This window comes from Equus quagga, chromosome 4 (genome assembly GCF_021613505.1).
Source record: "Equus quagga isolate Etosha38 chromosome 4, UCLA_HA_Equagga_1.0, whole genome shotgun sequence".
NCBI lineage: Eukaryota > Metazoa > Chordata > Mammalia > Perissodactyla > Equidae > Equus > Equus quagga.
This window is the reverse complement of record NC_060270.1, coordinates 101,186,511-101,199,886: the sequence shown is the minus strand read 5'-3', so window position 1 is coordinate 101,199,886 and position 13,376 is coordinate 101,186,511. Positions and strand designations below refer to the sequence as shown.

The 13,376-nt window shown below is 41.9% G+C and overlaps 1 protein-coding gene across 7 annotated transcripts in view; it reads left to right on the top strand.

Moving 5' to 3' along the window:
* The window catches only part of ITGB6 (integrin subunit beta 6), a 124,394-nt gene that overhangs the window by 47,571 nt on the left and 63,447 nt on the right, over nt 1-13,376 (top strand). The window contains exons 2-6 of one of the 7 annotated variants that reach the window (XM_046658494.1): nt 8,573-8,625; nt 8,823-8,980; nt 9,161-9,236; nt 9,973-10,052; nt 12,614-12,818. In XM_046658494.1, coding sequence (XP_046514450.1) covers nt 9,176-9,236; nt 9,973-10,052; nt 12,614-12,818 — 346 coding nt within the window. In that variant the 5' untranslated portion in view covers nt 8,573-8,625; nt 8,823-8,980; nt 9,161-9,175. Of the gene's footprint in view, nt 1-8,572; nt 8,626-8,822; nt 9,053-9,160; nt 9,237-9,972; nt 10,053-11,709; nt 11,783-12,613; nt 12,819-13,376 lie in introns of those variants that run through there. The other 6 variants (XM_046658492.1, XM_046658497.1, XM_046658495.1 and 3 more) reach the window with 6 other exon arrangements.

Sequence of the window (13,376 nt, the reverse complement as noted above, 5' to 3'; positions counted from 1 at the left end):
TCCAAGCCTTCATCGTCTCTGGCCTCCATTGCTGAAACAGCCTCTGAGAGATCTCCTCCCTTCATCCTTCTTGCTCTACAGTCTGCTCAGAGTGACCTTTTCAAAACATAAGGTACATCATGGCCCCCCCAAAAACCCATAAAACCTTCCCTTCTTACTCAGAATACAAATCCAGAGTCCTGACCACGGCCCACAAGCCTCTCCTGACAAGGTCTTCACCACCTTCTTGATTCTCGGGCCTGTCCTCAGTTACCTCCTTGTGATTACCTCCTGGGTCCACTTCAGTCTTACCAGCCATCTTGCTTGTCCCCAAACCCTCCTGCCTGGGGTCTTATACTTGCTCTTCCTCCAGTTAATTGTCACTCCCTCTCTCACTTCCCTAGGGCATGACCTAATGCCACCTTATCAGAGGCTTCTTTGGCCACCCCACCTTGACCACTCTGTGACCTCTTACCGTTCTTTATTTTTCTTGGCATTTTTCACCACCTGACATCGTTATCTGGCTCTTTATTGTCTATCTATCTCACAGGAATGAAGCTCCATGAGGCAGAGAACTCATTGGTTTTAATCAACACTGTGTCCCAGAATAGTGCCTGGCACATGTAGGATCTCAATAGACATTTGCTGAATGAGTGAGTGAATGAATGAATGACAATGAATTAGAGTCAATTTTCACCAGTAGTGCCACTGCCCAGTGCAGCCCTAGAAGTAAGAGATGGTGCTCATCAGAAAAAATACTTGCTTAAAACCCTGGTTAGACTGCTTGAATTATCTTTTAAAAAGAAAAGAGAAAAGAATGCTTAGCAGTCTTGCAAGCTGTGACTGAGTGAATCACCTCGTAATCAATGCCTGTTTGTTCACATGGACTTCTTGCTATGGCACACCATTCGCTTCATGCATAGAAGAGAGTGGCATAAAGAGAGAGCCTAGTTCTCAGAGTCAAGTCAGAATAAACTCGTATTCGCTGAGATTTTATGGAAAATCTCGTCTTTGGATTTATTCCACAAACTAAAGGACAGAAGGAGCTCAGTTCTTTTAGACTAAAATAATCTCCAAAACCTGAGGTGAGTGGCTTTCTCAAGCTGGTCTAACATACAAGATTTGCTTCACACTTGCCAAGTGAGAACTAGCTTCCTTTAACGAGCCGTGTGTCTGGCTACTGAGCTCCAAAGCGGGGTGGAGGGTGACTGCGTCTGGAGGGTAAGGAGTTAATCCTGAGTCATCTGCCAGCCACAGGAAACGCCCGTGACCGCCCTCTCCTGGACACAGTGCCAGGCCTGGCTCCCCACCAGTGATGTCAGCTTCCCCTGAAGGGCTGGGTAACATGTTTTGTTTTGTTTGTTTTTAAGTGATTTGTACCAGACTTAAATCACAGAAGGAATAAAAAAGGATTGCAGGATCCAGGACCACATTTCTGTCTTATTTTTGGTGATGAATGATCCACAGGATGAACAACAAACAAACCAAAAATGAGACAGCTAGATACAGAGCCGGGGCTGGAACATGGGTCCAGAGATTGAGACAAACACATTTAAGGCTCCTTGGGGAATTTCATTTCTTGCTGACAGCTGCTTGGTGACTCTACCAACACCTCTTATCTACCAGGAGGCAGTTTGCACGGCCAGGCTGAGCTCAGGTTGGAGGCAGCACTCTGTCTCCAGGGTTCTGCTGCTTGAGCGGCAGTCTGCCTCTGGGCCAGCTACGCAGTTTCTCATGCCTCAGTTTCCTCATCTGGTAAATGGAAGTAAAACAGTCCCTACTTCATAGGGGTATTTTGAGAATGAAATAAGGCAATATTAATAAAATGTTTAAGAGGTCCTGGCACATGGGAAGTGCTCAATAAAGCTAACTTCAATAAACATGAAGCCTGAGAGAAATCAGAAGGGGGTTTACTAAGAAAGGATGAAGCGGGTGAGGCCTGCAGCTTGCACAGGTGCCTGGGAGTGCCTGGGAGCCGCAGGTGGCCCCAGGTGGGGATGGGAAGCCAGATTACCATCAGGAAGCATTTCCAGGTGAGCATTTCTGGTGAATTGCCTAAGGAGATCTCAAGAAGAAATGGCCTGGAATCTCCAAGCCTTCAGTAATTTGTTGTCATGGTTTGGGTTTTATTTTCTCTCTCTCATTTTAAATAAATATACCCTTACATACTGAATTTATGTTCAATTTTGCTTTCCTTTTCTTAAAGAGCCCCTCTCCCCAAATCATATAATCTTTAGGCCCCACAAAATCTGGATTCATACCATAATTAATGGTATAATTAAATCTTCACCATAATCCTGAAGAGTGGATATTATCAGTGTTTCACAGTCTGGCATCTAAAGTGCTGCGAGAGAAATCCTACTCCCGAGGATATACAGTAGGACCTGCCAGGGCTGCAATTTGAACCCAGTTCTCTCTGCATACAAAATCTAAATTCTTCCCACTACTTCCTCCCATCATGGACATCATGATGACTTTAAAAAGTAAGCTACAGGGGCCGGCCCGGTGGCGCAGCAGTTAAGTTCACACGTTCCGCTTCTTGGCGGCCCGGGGTTCGCTGGTTCGGATCCTGGGTGCGGACATGGCACTGCTTGGCAGCCATGCTGTGGTAGGCGTCCCACGTATAAACTAGAGGAAGATGGGCACGGATGTTAGCTCAGAGCCAGGCTTCCTCAGCAAAAAGAGGAGGACTGGCAGTAGTTAGCTGAGGGCTAATCTTCCTCCAAAAAATAAATAAATAAATAAATAAAAAATAAAAAGTAAGCTACAGACTTAAACAGATATTTGTACACCCATGTTCATAGTAGCATTATTCACAATAGACAAAAGGTGGAAACAACCCAAAAGTCCATGGACGGATAAATACATAAACAAAATGCGATGTATCTACACAATTGAATATTATTCAGCATTAAGATGGGATGAAATTCTGATATATATGCTACAACATGGGTGAACCTTGAAAACATCATGCTAAGTGAAATAGGCTTTGTTGTATAATTCCATGTATGCGAGTTACCGAGAATAGTCAGTCATAGAGATGGAATGCAGGAGGATTGGTGGTTGCCAGGGTGCAGGGAAACGGGAAGTTAGTGTTTAATGGGTACAAAGTTTCAGTTTGAGATGATGAAAAAGTGCTGGAGGTGGACCGTGGTGTATGTTGCATAACACATGCTTGTACTTAATGCCAATGAGCTACATATATAAAAATGTTTACAATGATAAATTTTATGTTATATATATTTTACTACAATAAAAAAAGTAAACTCCAGACTGGAATGTAAGGCCTAGGCCACAAAAAGTTTCTCTAGCACTTAGCAGTTTGTGGACATTATAGACTAAGATGACAGGAAACTGTTATACATCCTTCTCTAAAAGAATTTTTCTGAAGGTCTTGAAATGTGAAACAAAGGCATCCACTTTCAGTTTCCACGATTCCAGAGTTACACACATCCTTGAGTCAGCCCTAACATTCTGCAAACCACCTGCTGTGCAGCGTATGGCACACACAGTTACATCAGGGCCGGACCCCAAGATGAAGCATCCATTTCCACTGTCTTTTGTTAGCTACTCACTGTGAAACATGTTTACAGAAAGACAACTGAAGGTATACTTCTCCCTGGTGCTTGAAATAAAGCACGTTACACAGCAAGGCCATCCCAAGAGCTGGCAGTCATTGCTAAGGTACCCAGGGTTCGAATTGCCTCCCAGGTTTACTCACTGTTTACTCCTCCAAGAGTGTTTTGAGTGCCCTGGGGCTGGCCCAGCTGGGCCCTAGATTGTTGTTCTCTCATATGGGTGAGTGGCTGGGGCCGGGAGAGACCCAAGCCAGATACTGTGAGTCAGATGGGTTCACACAGCTTCCTGAAGTCAGGGCTCTGCTGAAGACGGCCCATTTCTAAATCTCAGAGGCAAAGGCCAGCTGAAGGGCAGAGTGCAAAGGTGCTGCTTCCCTGAGCTGTGTGGTGCTCTGTTACCCCACCTGCCCCACGGCTTAGACGCTTTGAAGAGGGTCAGACCCCCAGATGGAGTCAGAGCCCCCAGGCTGGGACTCTGAGCAGTTGGGATGGTAGGATTCTACTCTATGGGCTGACAAGCCTGTCTTAAAATGTAGATCATGTGACTTACGATCTCCTGATATTAAGGGACGTAGAGACTCCCTCAACTATCCACAAGTAATGGGAATTTGTTGTAAGAATACACATCGCCCTAAAAGAAACAGGATCCAGGGGAAACCCAGGGAGAGCTGGGCCTCAGAGAGATCCAATCTGGAAGGGCACTTGGGATGCACAGCAGCCCTCAGCCTGGGCCACGCTTCTTCCCCTCGACAGAGTGAGACTGTGCATCTGACTCTGGTGTTCTTCAGTTGCTGTGGCTCAGGGCCCCTTCTCTGCTGCTTTTACTATTGATACTCTCAACCCACCGGCTCATCTTTTACTCACTGTAGCTTTCCTCTGCCTTGGGCTTCTTTATCCTCATACTGCTGATTCCTACTAACATTGACTCAGTCCTGAAGCATCGTATTCTCTCCAACCGGATGTCCTCTTTCTGCTAGCTTCAGCTCCTGTACCATAGCCCTGACTTTCAGCCTGTATTTCCCAGTTCAAATTTCACATTTAAAGAAACAGAGGTAATTGATCTGGTTGGCTTGGCTAGGGGGACACAGTTTTCCTTTGGGACACTTTATGGGGTGCTGGCCAGCTCACAAAACAAGTAAGGCCACCTCTCTCCAGAGAAGTATGGATGGGTCCTTTCTAGGAAAGGGCACCAGGCACCATATCTTCAGGAAGCAAGAATGTTTTCCCTGTGCCTTATAGCCTGGTACAAATACCCTGAGTGGTGCCAAGGTGAAAACACAGTGGATGGATGTTCACTTGTAGCTTTCTTTTACTTTATATTTTCTCTTAAATTCTGCCCCTTTTCTCCACCCTGCATTTTAAGCCTTTTCTCAGCTTTCATCACAACCCAAGCAGAGGATGCATTTTCCCTCTCCTAATGGCATGATATGTACCTTCTCAAACCATTTATTCATTTACTCAATATTTACTCAATATTCTATTTACTATTTACTCAATATTTACTCAATATTCATGGAGTACCTGCTTTGTAGCAGGTAAAATACTGACAATGAAGACATAAAATGCATCCATTTATTTGATAAATACTAACTGACTCCTTTCACAGTACCAGGCATTATGCTACGTGCTGGGAATATAAAGATGACTAAGACACATTCCCTGCCTGATGCTAATTCAATAAATACTTGTTGAATAAATAAGTGTCTTAAAGGACCCCACAGCCTAGATGGGAAGAGGGGCCGGTATTTATTTGATTATAAGCAGAATGAAAAGGGCTGTACTAGAGAAATTCTGCAGGAAGAGGCCCAGAGAGAACAAAAATGGTCCTCCTGTTGGCACTAAGGTCCACGCTGAGACCAGGGTGGTGAGTTGAGCTGGTCGTGAGAGGAGCGAGATGGAGCCAAGGGCCTCCAGGCATCACAAATGGCATGGGCAAAGGCTTGGAAGTGGGGGAGGGAATGAACACCAGAGGGGCGGGCTGCAACTGGGGACAGAGTAAATAAAGCAGTGCAATTATGATTTCAGGGACTGGGATGGAAGTCTGTACGTGGGATAGTACAGGGTCCTCTATTTAATCACAGGGTCAGATTGAGTGTCTGGAGTTGCTCCAGGACCTTGTTGCTACTGCCTGCATCCGGTTGGCAGAGGGACATGGAGATAGTCTGGAAGTGGTACATACCACTCCCACTCATACTCCATTGACAAGAGCTAGTCATTGAGGTTCTCTTAACTGCGAGATAGGCTGGGAGAGGCAGTCTAACTGTGTTTTTAAGAAGAGGAGATTTTTGGTGGCAGCTAGAACCCCAGAGAAAAGTTTCTAGGGAGTGGGCAGATCTAGAGTTGCTCAGGCATCCTTGATCCCAGCTCATCCAAAGTGCCTGACGGTGGTTGCCAGGGAGGTCAGTGGGGAGACAGACAACTCAGTGACCAGAGCAGCTCTCGTCAGTCCAAGGCACTTCAGGCAGCCTTGTGAGATGCAAGATCTTAGCTTCCAAAACGAGATTTGAAAATTGCGTGCTCGGTCTGTAGAAGAAGGTGGATTTCAAGTGGAAGACTATCAAGAACTGTGATGGGCCTGAGATTTCACTTGCAAGCTAACGAGTTAGCTCATCACAGATTCGTGGATGCTGAGGGACATGAGATGCCTGGTTCCAAGATAAAAGACTGCATAATTCATAACAGTAGCAGTGGTCAAAGGATCAGCACTTTCTTTCACCAGTTCCCCAAGGCCAGTTCCCACAGGGTGACACAGGGAAGGAGGTGGCACCTGCACAAGTAGCAGGCTGTATGATAAGAGAGGAACTATGAGTTTAGGGAACCTGAACCTTTTATAATGGGTAGTAAGTATGCCTACTCCTAGTTCTGCAGAGTGACACTATCTCTGTCTTCCAAAGCTGTAAGCAATTTGCTCCTTGCTCTGCAGACAGATAATATCTCTGTCTTAAAAGGCTGTTCACTTTATAAATATCCTTGAAACGATAATCCAGAAAAAGGTGGTCAGTGCCTCTGCTCGCAAAATGTGCAAAAATGTGAGAGATACTTGGAGAATTGTCTTCCAAAAAAGACAGATTCCTTTTTAGCAAGAGCGAGTGTTCTTTAGATAACAGCTTCCTTTAATGGGTTCTTCTCCTCCTGACCTCTAAATATTGGCAGGCCCCAGGGCTCAGTCCTCAGAGCTCTTCCTTATCTATATTCCCCTCCTTCAGGATCCCATTCAGCTTCACGTCCTTAAATCCATGCTCATGATCCTAAAATTACAGTTCATACTTCAACACCATCCCCACTTCCTGACTCAGATATCAAACTGCCTCTGTGGCATCTTCACTTGGTTATTTCTAGACATCTCATACTTAACATGTTCTTGAGTGCCATCCTCTGCATGAAACCTGATCCTTCCCCAGGGTAACCCCTCTCAGGAAAGAGTATCATACATTCAGTTGCTCAGGCCAAAAATCTCTCTTTCTTCCAAATCCACACCCCATGCATAAGCACATTCTGTTTTCAAATTATCTCCTGTATCTGAGCACCTCTGTCCTCCTACATCACCAATGTCCTAGTCCCAACCACTTGTCTCTGTCCTAGACAACGGCCATAAACTTCTAACTGGCCTCCCACCTTGCAATCTTGACCCATACATTCTAATCTCCACGGCAGCCAGAGTGTTTTTTTAAGATGTAAATTAAATAATATTATTCCCCTTTTTTCGACCTTCCAATGACATTCCAAACACGTTTAGAATAAAAGTCAAGGTCAAGACTACATATGATCTGACCTCTGCCTCTAAATCTGACCTCATTTGCTACCCTCCCTCTCCCTTCTTATGTTCCACTGGGCTTGAAAATGCCTAGCCTGAGGCTGTCTCAGGGCTTTTGCACTTTGTTGCCCAAGTCATTGAGGGCTTTGTCTGATGTCAGTTGATCAGAGAAATTCTCCCTGATTATCCAAAATAGAATACCACACCCTCCCTACCCCTCTTTCCTTCCACCCAGCTTTATCATTTTTCATAGCCCTTACCATTGCCTGATTTTAAGAATCAGTCTCCCCCCACTGCCCTCCAACCTAGAATTTATGCTTCGTAAGTCAAGAACTTGGCTTAATTCTCTGACATACATTCTGCTTCTAGAAAATACTTGGCACGAAGTATGTGCTCAACAAATATTTGTTGAATGAATGAATGATAGCTAATACTGGAGGAAAAAGGGAGGTAGTATCAGGGACACAGATAATTTGTGCCTCAATCTTTCTTCTTCGAGTTAAATCAACTGATTTCATATAACTGTATTTTTTTTCCCAAAAGGCATATCTTCCAGCTCTTTAATAATTCTGGTTTCTCTCTACGAGATTCTTGACATGTTCTTTCAGGGTCTTGTGTATGATGGAGTCCAAAATTGAACACAGCCTTCTGAGAAGAACCTGAGCGGTCTATAATAAGTTTTCCTCTCTTCACAGGCTTCACATGCTTGCCTAGAAATACACTTTTAAAAGATAATCTCCAGGACATAAGCCCAGCCATAGAGAAGCCTGTCTAAGGTCAGATAGTTCAGAGAGTAACAAAGTGAATATTGATTCTTACCTGTGTGCAGTTTCTGCCAATCCCAGAACACCTTCCTGAACACGTTGGGAAAAAATATGTAATCAACCTTACGAGTTTAGCCATAGATTGTATATATTTTAAATTTGTCATTCTATTGTTCAACAAATAAACACCTCCTATGTACCAAATGGTGAGCTAGAAGCTGGGAGAGCAGAGGAGAAAAAGCACTTGGTCCCTCTCCCGAAGGATTCAGAATCCTGGGTACTGTTGTTTCTGTTTCCACTGGGGTTGTTTTGAGACTATCTAATTTTTGCCTAATTTAATTTTCATATAGTAATTTCCAATATTGCTTTTTAATTAAGAATTCTATACTTACAGAAAAATATCTTTCACCCGATTTGGAAAACAAGGGAACACAATGTTTTACTTTTCCTAGCCTGTCTTCTAATTTGGCTTTAAAATAGTGATTTTTATTTTTCAGAGTTCATTTTAATTCTCTGCAAAGGATTTAACAATGGAATACAAAAATCTCAGGTATTTTCCTTTAGCTCATTTTTTAAAATCCTCCCTACATGTTTGTGTTATACTTCTTATATACTTGTGTTTTATTTATCATCTTTACTGTTTTCATTAAATTAAAAGTATTTTAGAAACAACTTTAGATCCTATTTCAATTGTTCTTTTGACATTTCATTCATCGATATTTCACTAAAGGTGTTAACTTTCTCTAGGAGGCAGAGAGACCAATAGAATTTGCATAAAAATTTCTCCTGAATGAATTTCCCCACCTTCTTGGTGACTGTACACCTGCCTTCCTTATAAGGAGAACAAGGAAGTGAATCATGTTGAAGTTGCTTTTAAACACAGCTTTTCTTCTTTACCTGTCCAGGTAGCCTCTGTTTTCATTTCAGTCTTAATGAAAACTTTTTTATTTACGTCTCAAGTTTCTTTTCAAAGCAGTGTAAGTAGTATTTAAACTTTTACACTTCAGGAAAGAAAGACTTTTCACGATGTTCGGCTTTGATCTGGTAATGCTGAAGGTAATTCATTTTTTAATCTGTCTGCACAGCGAGAACTGAGACGAATGGGGATTGAACTGCTCTGCCTGTTCTTTCTATTTCTAGGAAGGAATGATCGCGTTCAAGGTAAGACTTAAGTTCTCTGATATATTGCTTTCGTGGTATGCTTGACAAACCTGTCATTTGGTTCAAAACTAGATCTGAAGTCATTTTTTATTTGATCTGTTCGATTGCTCTTTCACTGCTGAGCGAACACTTTAACGAATTACGGGCAGACGCAGGGCTGTTCCCACAGGGAGTGCTCTCGGCTTAAGGTAAATAAATACAAAGGTTGCATGGGCATTTTAATGAGGAGAATTAAACAGCGTTACTGTAGGATGGGGCTTTTTAATATCTTTATGACAACTATTTTGGTAACTTTTCTAGCTATTTTATTGTACAACAAGGTCTTCCACTTAAGAATAATAATCTTGAGAGAGAAAAAGGATTTATTTTAAAAATAAAAAGAGTACATTAAAGAGAGACACATTTTTTAATGGATGCAAATAATTTTAAAAAATTAAATTGGATAGTACTGAATAAGGATAATAAATAGGATGATGCTATATTTGTGAACATTAAGATCTTTTCATATTTTAAGAAAAAAGAGAATGATCATTTTTGGCTAACAAGTCATACATATTTTCAACATGATAGATGTAAAATATGAACTTTGTTATGAATTGCTAACATTTTGAGGACTGATCTTAGAGGACTAAAGTAAACTTTGCTATTGCTGCGTTCGAGTACGTTAAGAGCCTCTCATCAGTGGAGTGCCAGAGAGTGTGCTGAATTCCTTGTGTCTTGCTGGGTTTGAACACAGGTGGCTGTGCCGTGGGAGGTGCAGAAACCTGTGAAGACTGCTTACTCACTGGACCTCAGTGTGCCTGGTGTTCTCAGGAGGTAAAACCAACGACCTCAACATGTTTGTAAAAACTGCAGTTACACTTCTGTTAATCCCATCAGTGACGATTCTCATAATGTCCTGCTTTCCGTGGGGTTATAGGAGTGAAACAAGTCAGGCAAGGAAAATGCAAGCATGAGTAGATCAAAGCGTCATTCCTGTGATTATTTTCAAAAGCGATTTGTGGAGCGAGTGAATGTCAAATAATTCTGAAAAAGACTTAACTCAGGGTCCTTTATTTAACCTGATTCTTCCTTTTATTTTAAAGCCAATTCTAACTGGTTACATGTAAAATGCCAAGGCTCTGGGTAATCAGAGATCATGGAGAGGATATTTTCTCAAGTTAAACATACATCTGATTTCAGTATCAGAATTATATTCCACCTGGGAACCAGGATCCATTCTGAACCACTGCTAGGTTCCAAGAGAGGTATTCTAGGTCGGGGTAAACTTTACTGTGGAGACATTATCCAGTTCTTTTAAAAATTACATTTTCACGAACTTGGTGGCTGTGCAATACCGATGACAAAGCCCAAAATAGACATTCCTTATCTGATTAAACTGAAAACTATGTGAAAGTAGTATGAGGGGGTTGGGGAATATACAACAAGCCATCCTGAGTCTCTGTCTCCTGTGACACCATAGAGCAACCTGTAAACGATTCTTGGCAAAAAAGAGCTGCCTTAGCTCTCTCTGGATTTAAAGCAGTTCTCTGCTGAATCTCCTAAAGAGAATCTAAACACAAATCAGAGCATACAAACGCCAGGTTCAGCAAGAGCTGAGTAGCATGCTCAAAGGAGAACAAACCTGAACACCCAACTCAGGACCAGGCTATCATTGTTAAAACTCAAATCCCATGTGGGAAGTGCGTCCATGGAGGAAGTCCTCACAGATGGCAGAGCGCGCACCCAGATCGCTCCCCACTGCTGCCGTGACTGATGGGCGCAAATACAAGTGTGAGGGAATTATGCTTTTTTGAGCTCAAGTATCAAAAACAGGTTTGAGAATATACAAAGAGGGGAAAACCCAGCTTTGTTTTACCTTGTCTCCCTGAAGAAGACAGTATTACTTTCATGCTTGAGACATAAAACAACAAATCTGTGTAACAAAATGCCCGCCTCTAGAATTTTTATTGGAATGCATTTTTTAGCACTCTTTTAAGAGGACTTCTTAAGTTACTAGTGATAGCTTGACTTGTGGATATTTGGTAGCCAAGTTATTGTCAAATTTTAAGGCCAGGCTATTCTAAAAGGTCACCCTGATAGAAGTAGTTATATCAGTTGAGGCAGTTGGAGGAAAAAGTAAATTAGGCTTCTGCTTAGGGCAGAGAGGAAATAGGTTCTGTGGTTAACACCACATCTGATCTTTTGGCAAAGGTGGTGATTACAGGTGGTAGCAATGACTCTGTGTTGAGAAGGATTCTGAGGCCTTGTGCAGCCATTGTTTGCCTTGAATACATCATGGGAAGTTAAGAGTTTGCTACACCTGGCCTAGGGCCTCAAATACGCACAGATCTGATGGATAGATAACAAATTACATTCTCAAAAATAAATTTAAGAAGCAATGTAACTTTCCTAGTTGGTGAGTGGCTAGAGTGGTTTAGATTTCTAAAGGATGGGGAAAAACAATATGAGCATTGGTTTGCTTCTCTCCAAGCATGAGAGTCAATGGGCCTCAAGTTCCACTTTGCCCCGAGCCTCACCAGCTCTAGAGCAGCCTTGACTATCAGGTAAGACAGGTAAATATCTCTCGACTCCATCTCTCTATTCTGGGCACTGCTGGGTTGGAATGGCCACATCTTTGCCTGGAAACACTTCATCTCACTGCCTTCTGCTACCCAAGTGGACCAGAAGGAGCTGGGAAACTCCTGAATCCTACAAAGAAAAGCAGTTTTCTATACCATATTCTCTTTCACTTCCCTTCTCCACCTCCAAATCTTGTAGAAAGTTCTAAAAGACCTTAAACTAGAACATGTTAAGACTCTAAGTTAAAGTCCCTAAGAGGTTAACCTTAGTGAAATTCTGCTATAATATATGAGTGACACATCCATGAATTAAACCAGGACAGAGAGTTAGGTAAGGAGATGCCACAATCCTTGCCCTTTAGGAATTCACAGAAAAGGCTCTTTGTCACCGGATTTGATAATAGACACATCTGAGAGTTTGGACAGTCCTAGGATTCCTCGAACCTACAGGTGATCTTGAACAGATAAATTCATGAGATGACGTGAACTCTATGACCCAACTGTTTCAAGGATCTGATCATGGCACAGGAGAAGCTTTAAAGAAGTGAGCATTAAAAATAATAATAAGGAACTATTAGGTGAAGTCAATTGAACACAATTAAAAGGAGAACCTAATTTTACTAAGAATTTTACTGGCAGATTTCTCTGGTTATTCTTACTAACTTAACTTTAGACCTACAATCTATGTCAAGCACATGGAATATGATATACTGACTATGGCGAGATGCCTAACTAGCAAAGAAAGCAAAAAGTTTTTTTTCTAATCTTTATAGAAATGCAGATTTTTCTTTTTCTCTTTATTTTTTTCTCTTTTAGAATTTTACCCATCCATCTGGAGTTGGTGAAAGGTGTGATAGCCCAGCCAATCTTTTAGCTAAAGGATGTCAACTAAGCTTCATCGAAAACCCCGTCTCCCAAGTAGAAATACTTACAAATAAGCCTCTCAGTGTAGGGAGGCAGAAAAATAGTTCCAACATTGTCCAGATTTCACCTCAAAGCTTGACTCTTAAATTGAGACCAGGTATGTTATGATTTACACAAGCACTGATTCATGTAAATAAATCTAATGTCATGTATGGTAATACCACTATTCTGCTAATTCATATGCCTTGTACCATAGTACATACCATTGATTATTATGACTCAGATTTCTCATTCTTAAGGCAACCAAGAATTGCTAGGCTAACACTTTTCTTTGTTCACATTGGTCACTTGCACTCCAAATGTGTTACTAAAATAGCCTTATCTGATAGGCAACCATTTGAATTACTCAAATGTTGTTAAGGCTTACTTCACATCTCTTTAAGCATTGTAATGTAGCTTTAAACGCCTCTTTATTTTGTTCTCCTTTTCTAAAACCACATACAAAAAATTCAGCTTATCTTCCATCTAAATGGACGCTGGTTCTCCCAAGGAGATATAAAATATCCTAACTTTTACCTCCTTCAGTGACTCTCAACTCACTGCTGAAGTGATTTCATGGGTTTGTTCATTTATAAACTACCACATTGTTTATGAAATTGTAAGTATCTTCAGTAAGTTCTTCTTGAAGTGAAATAGGCAGCTGGCCCAATGATTG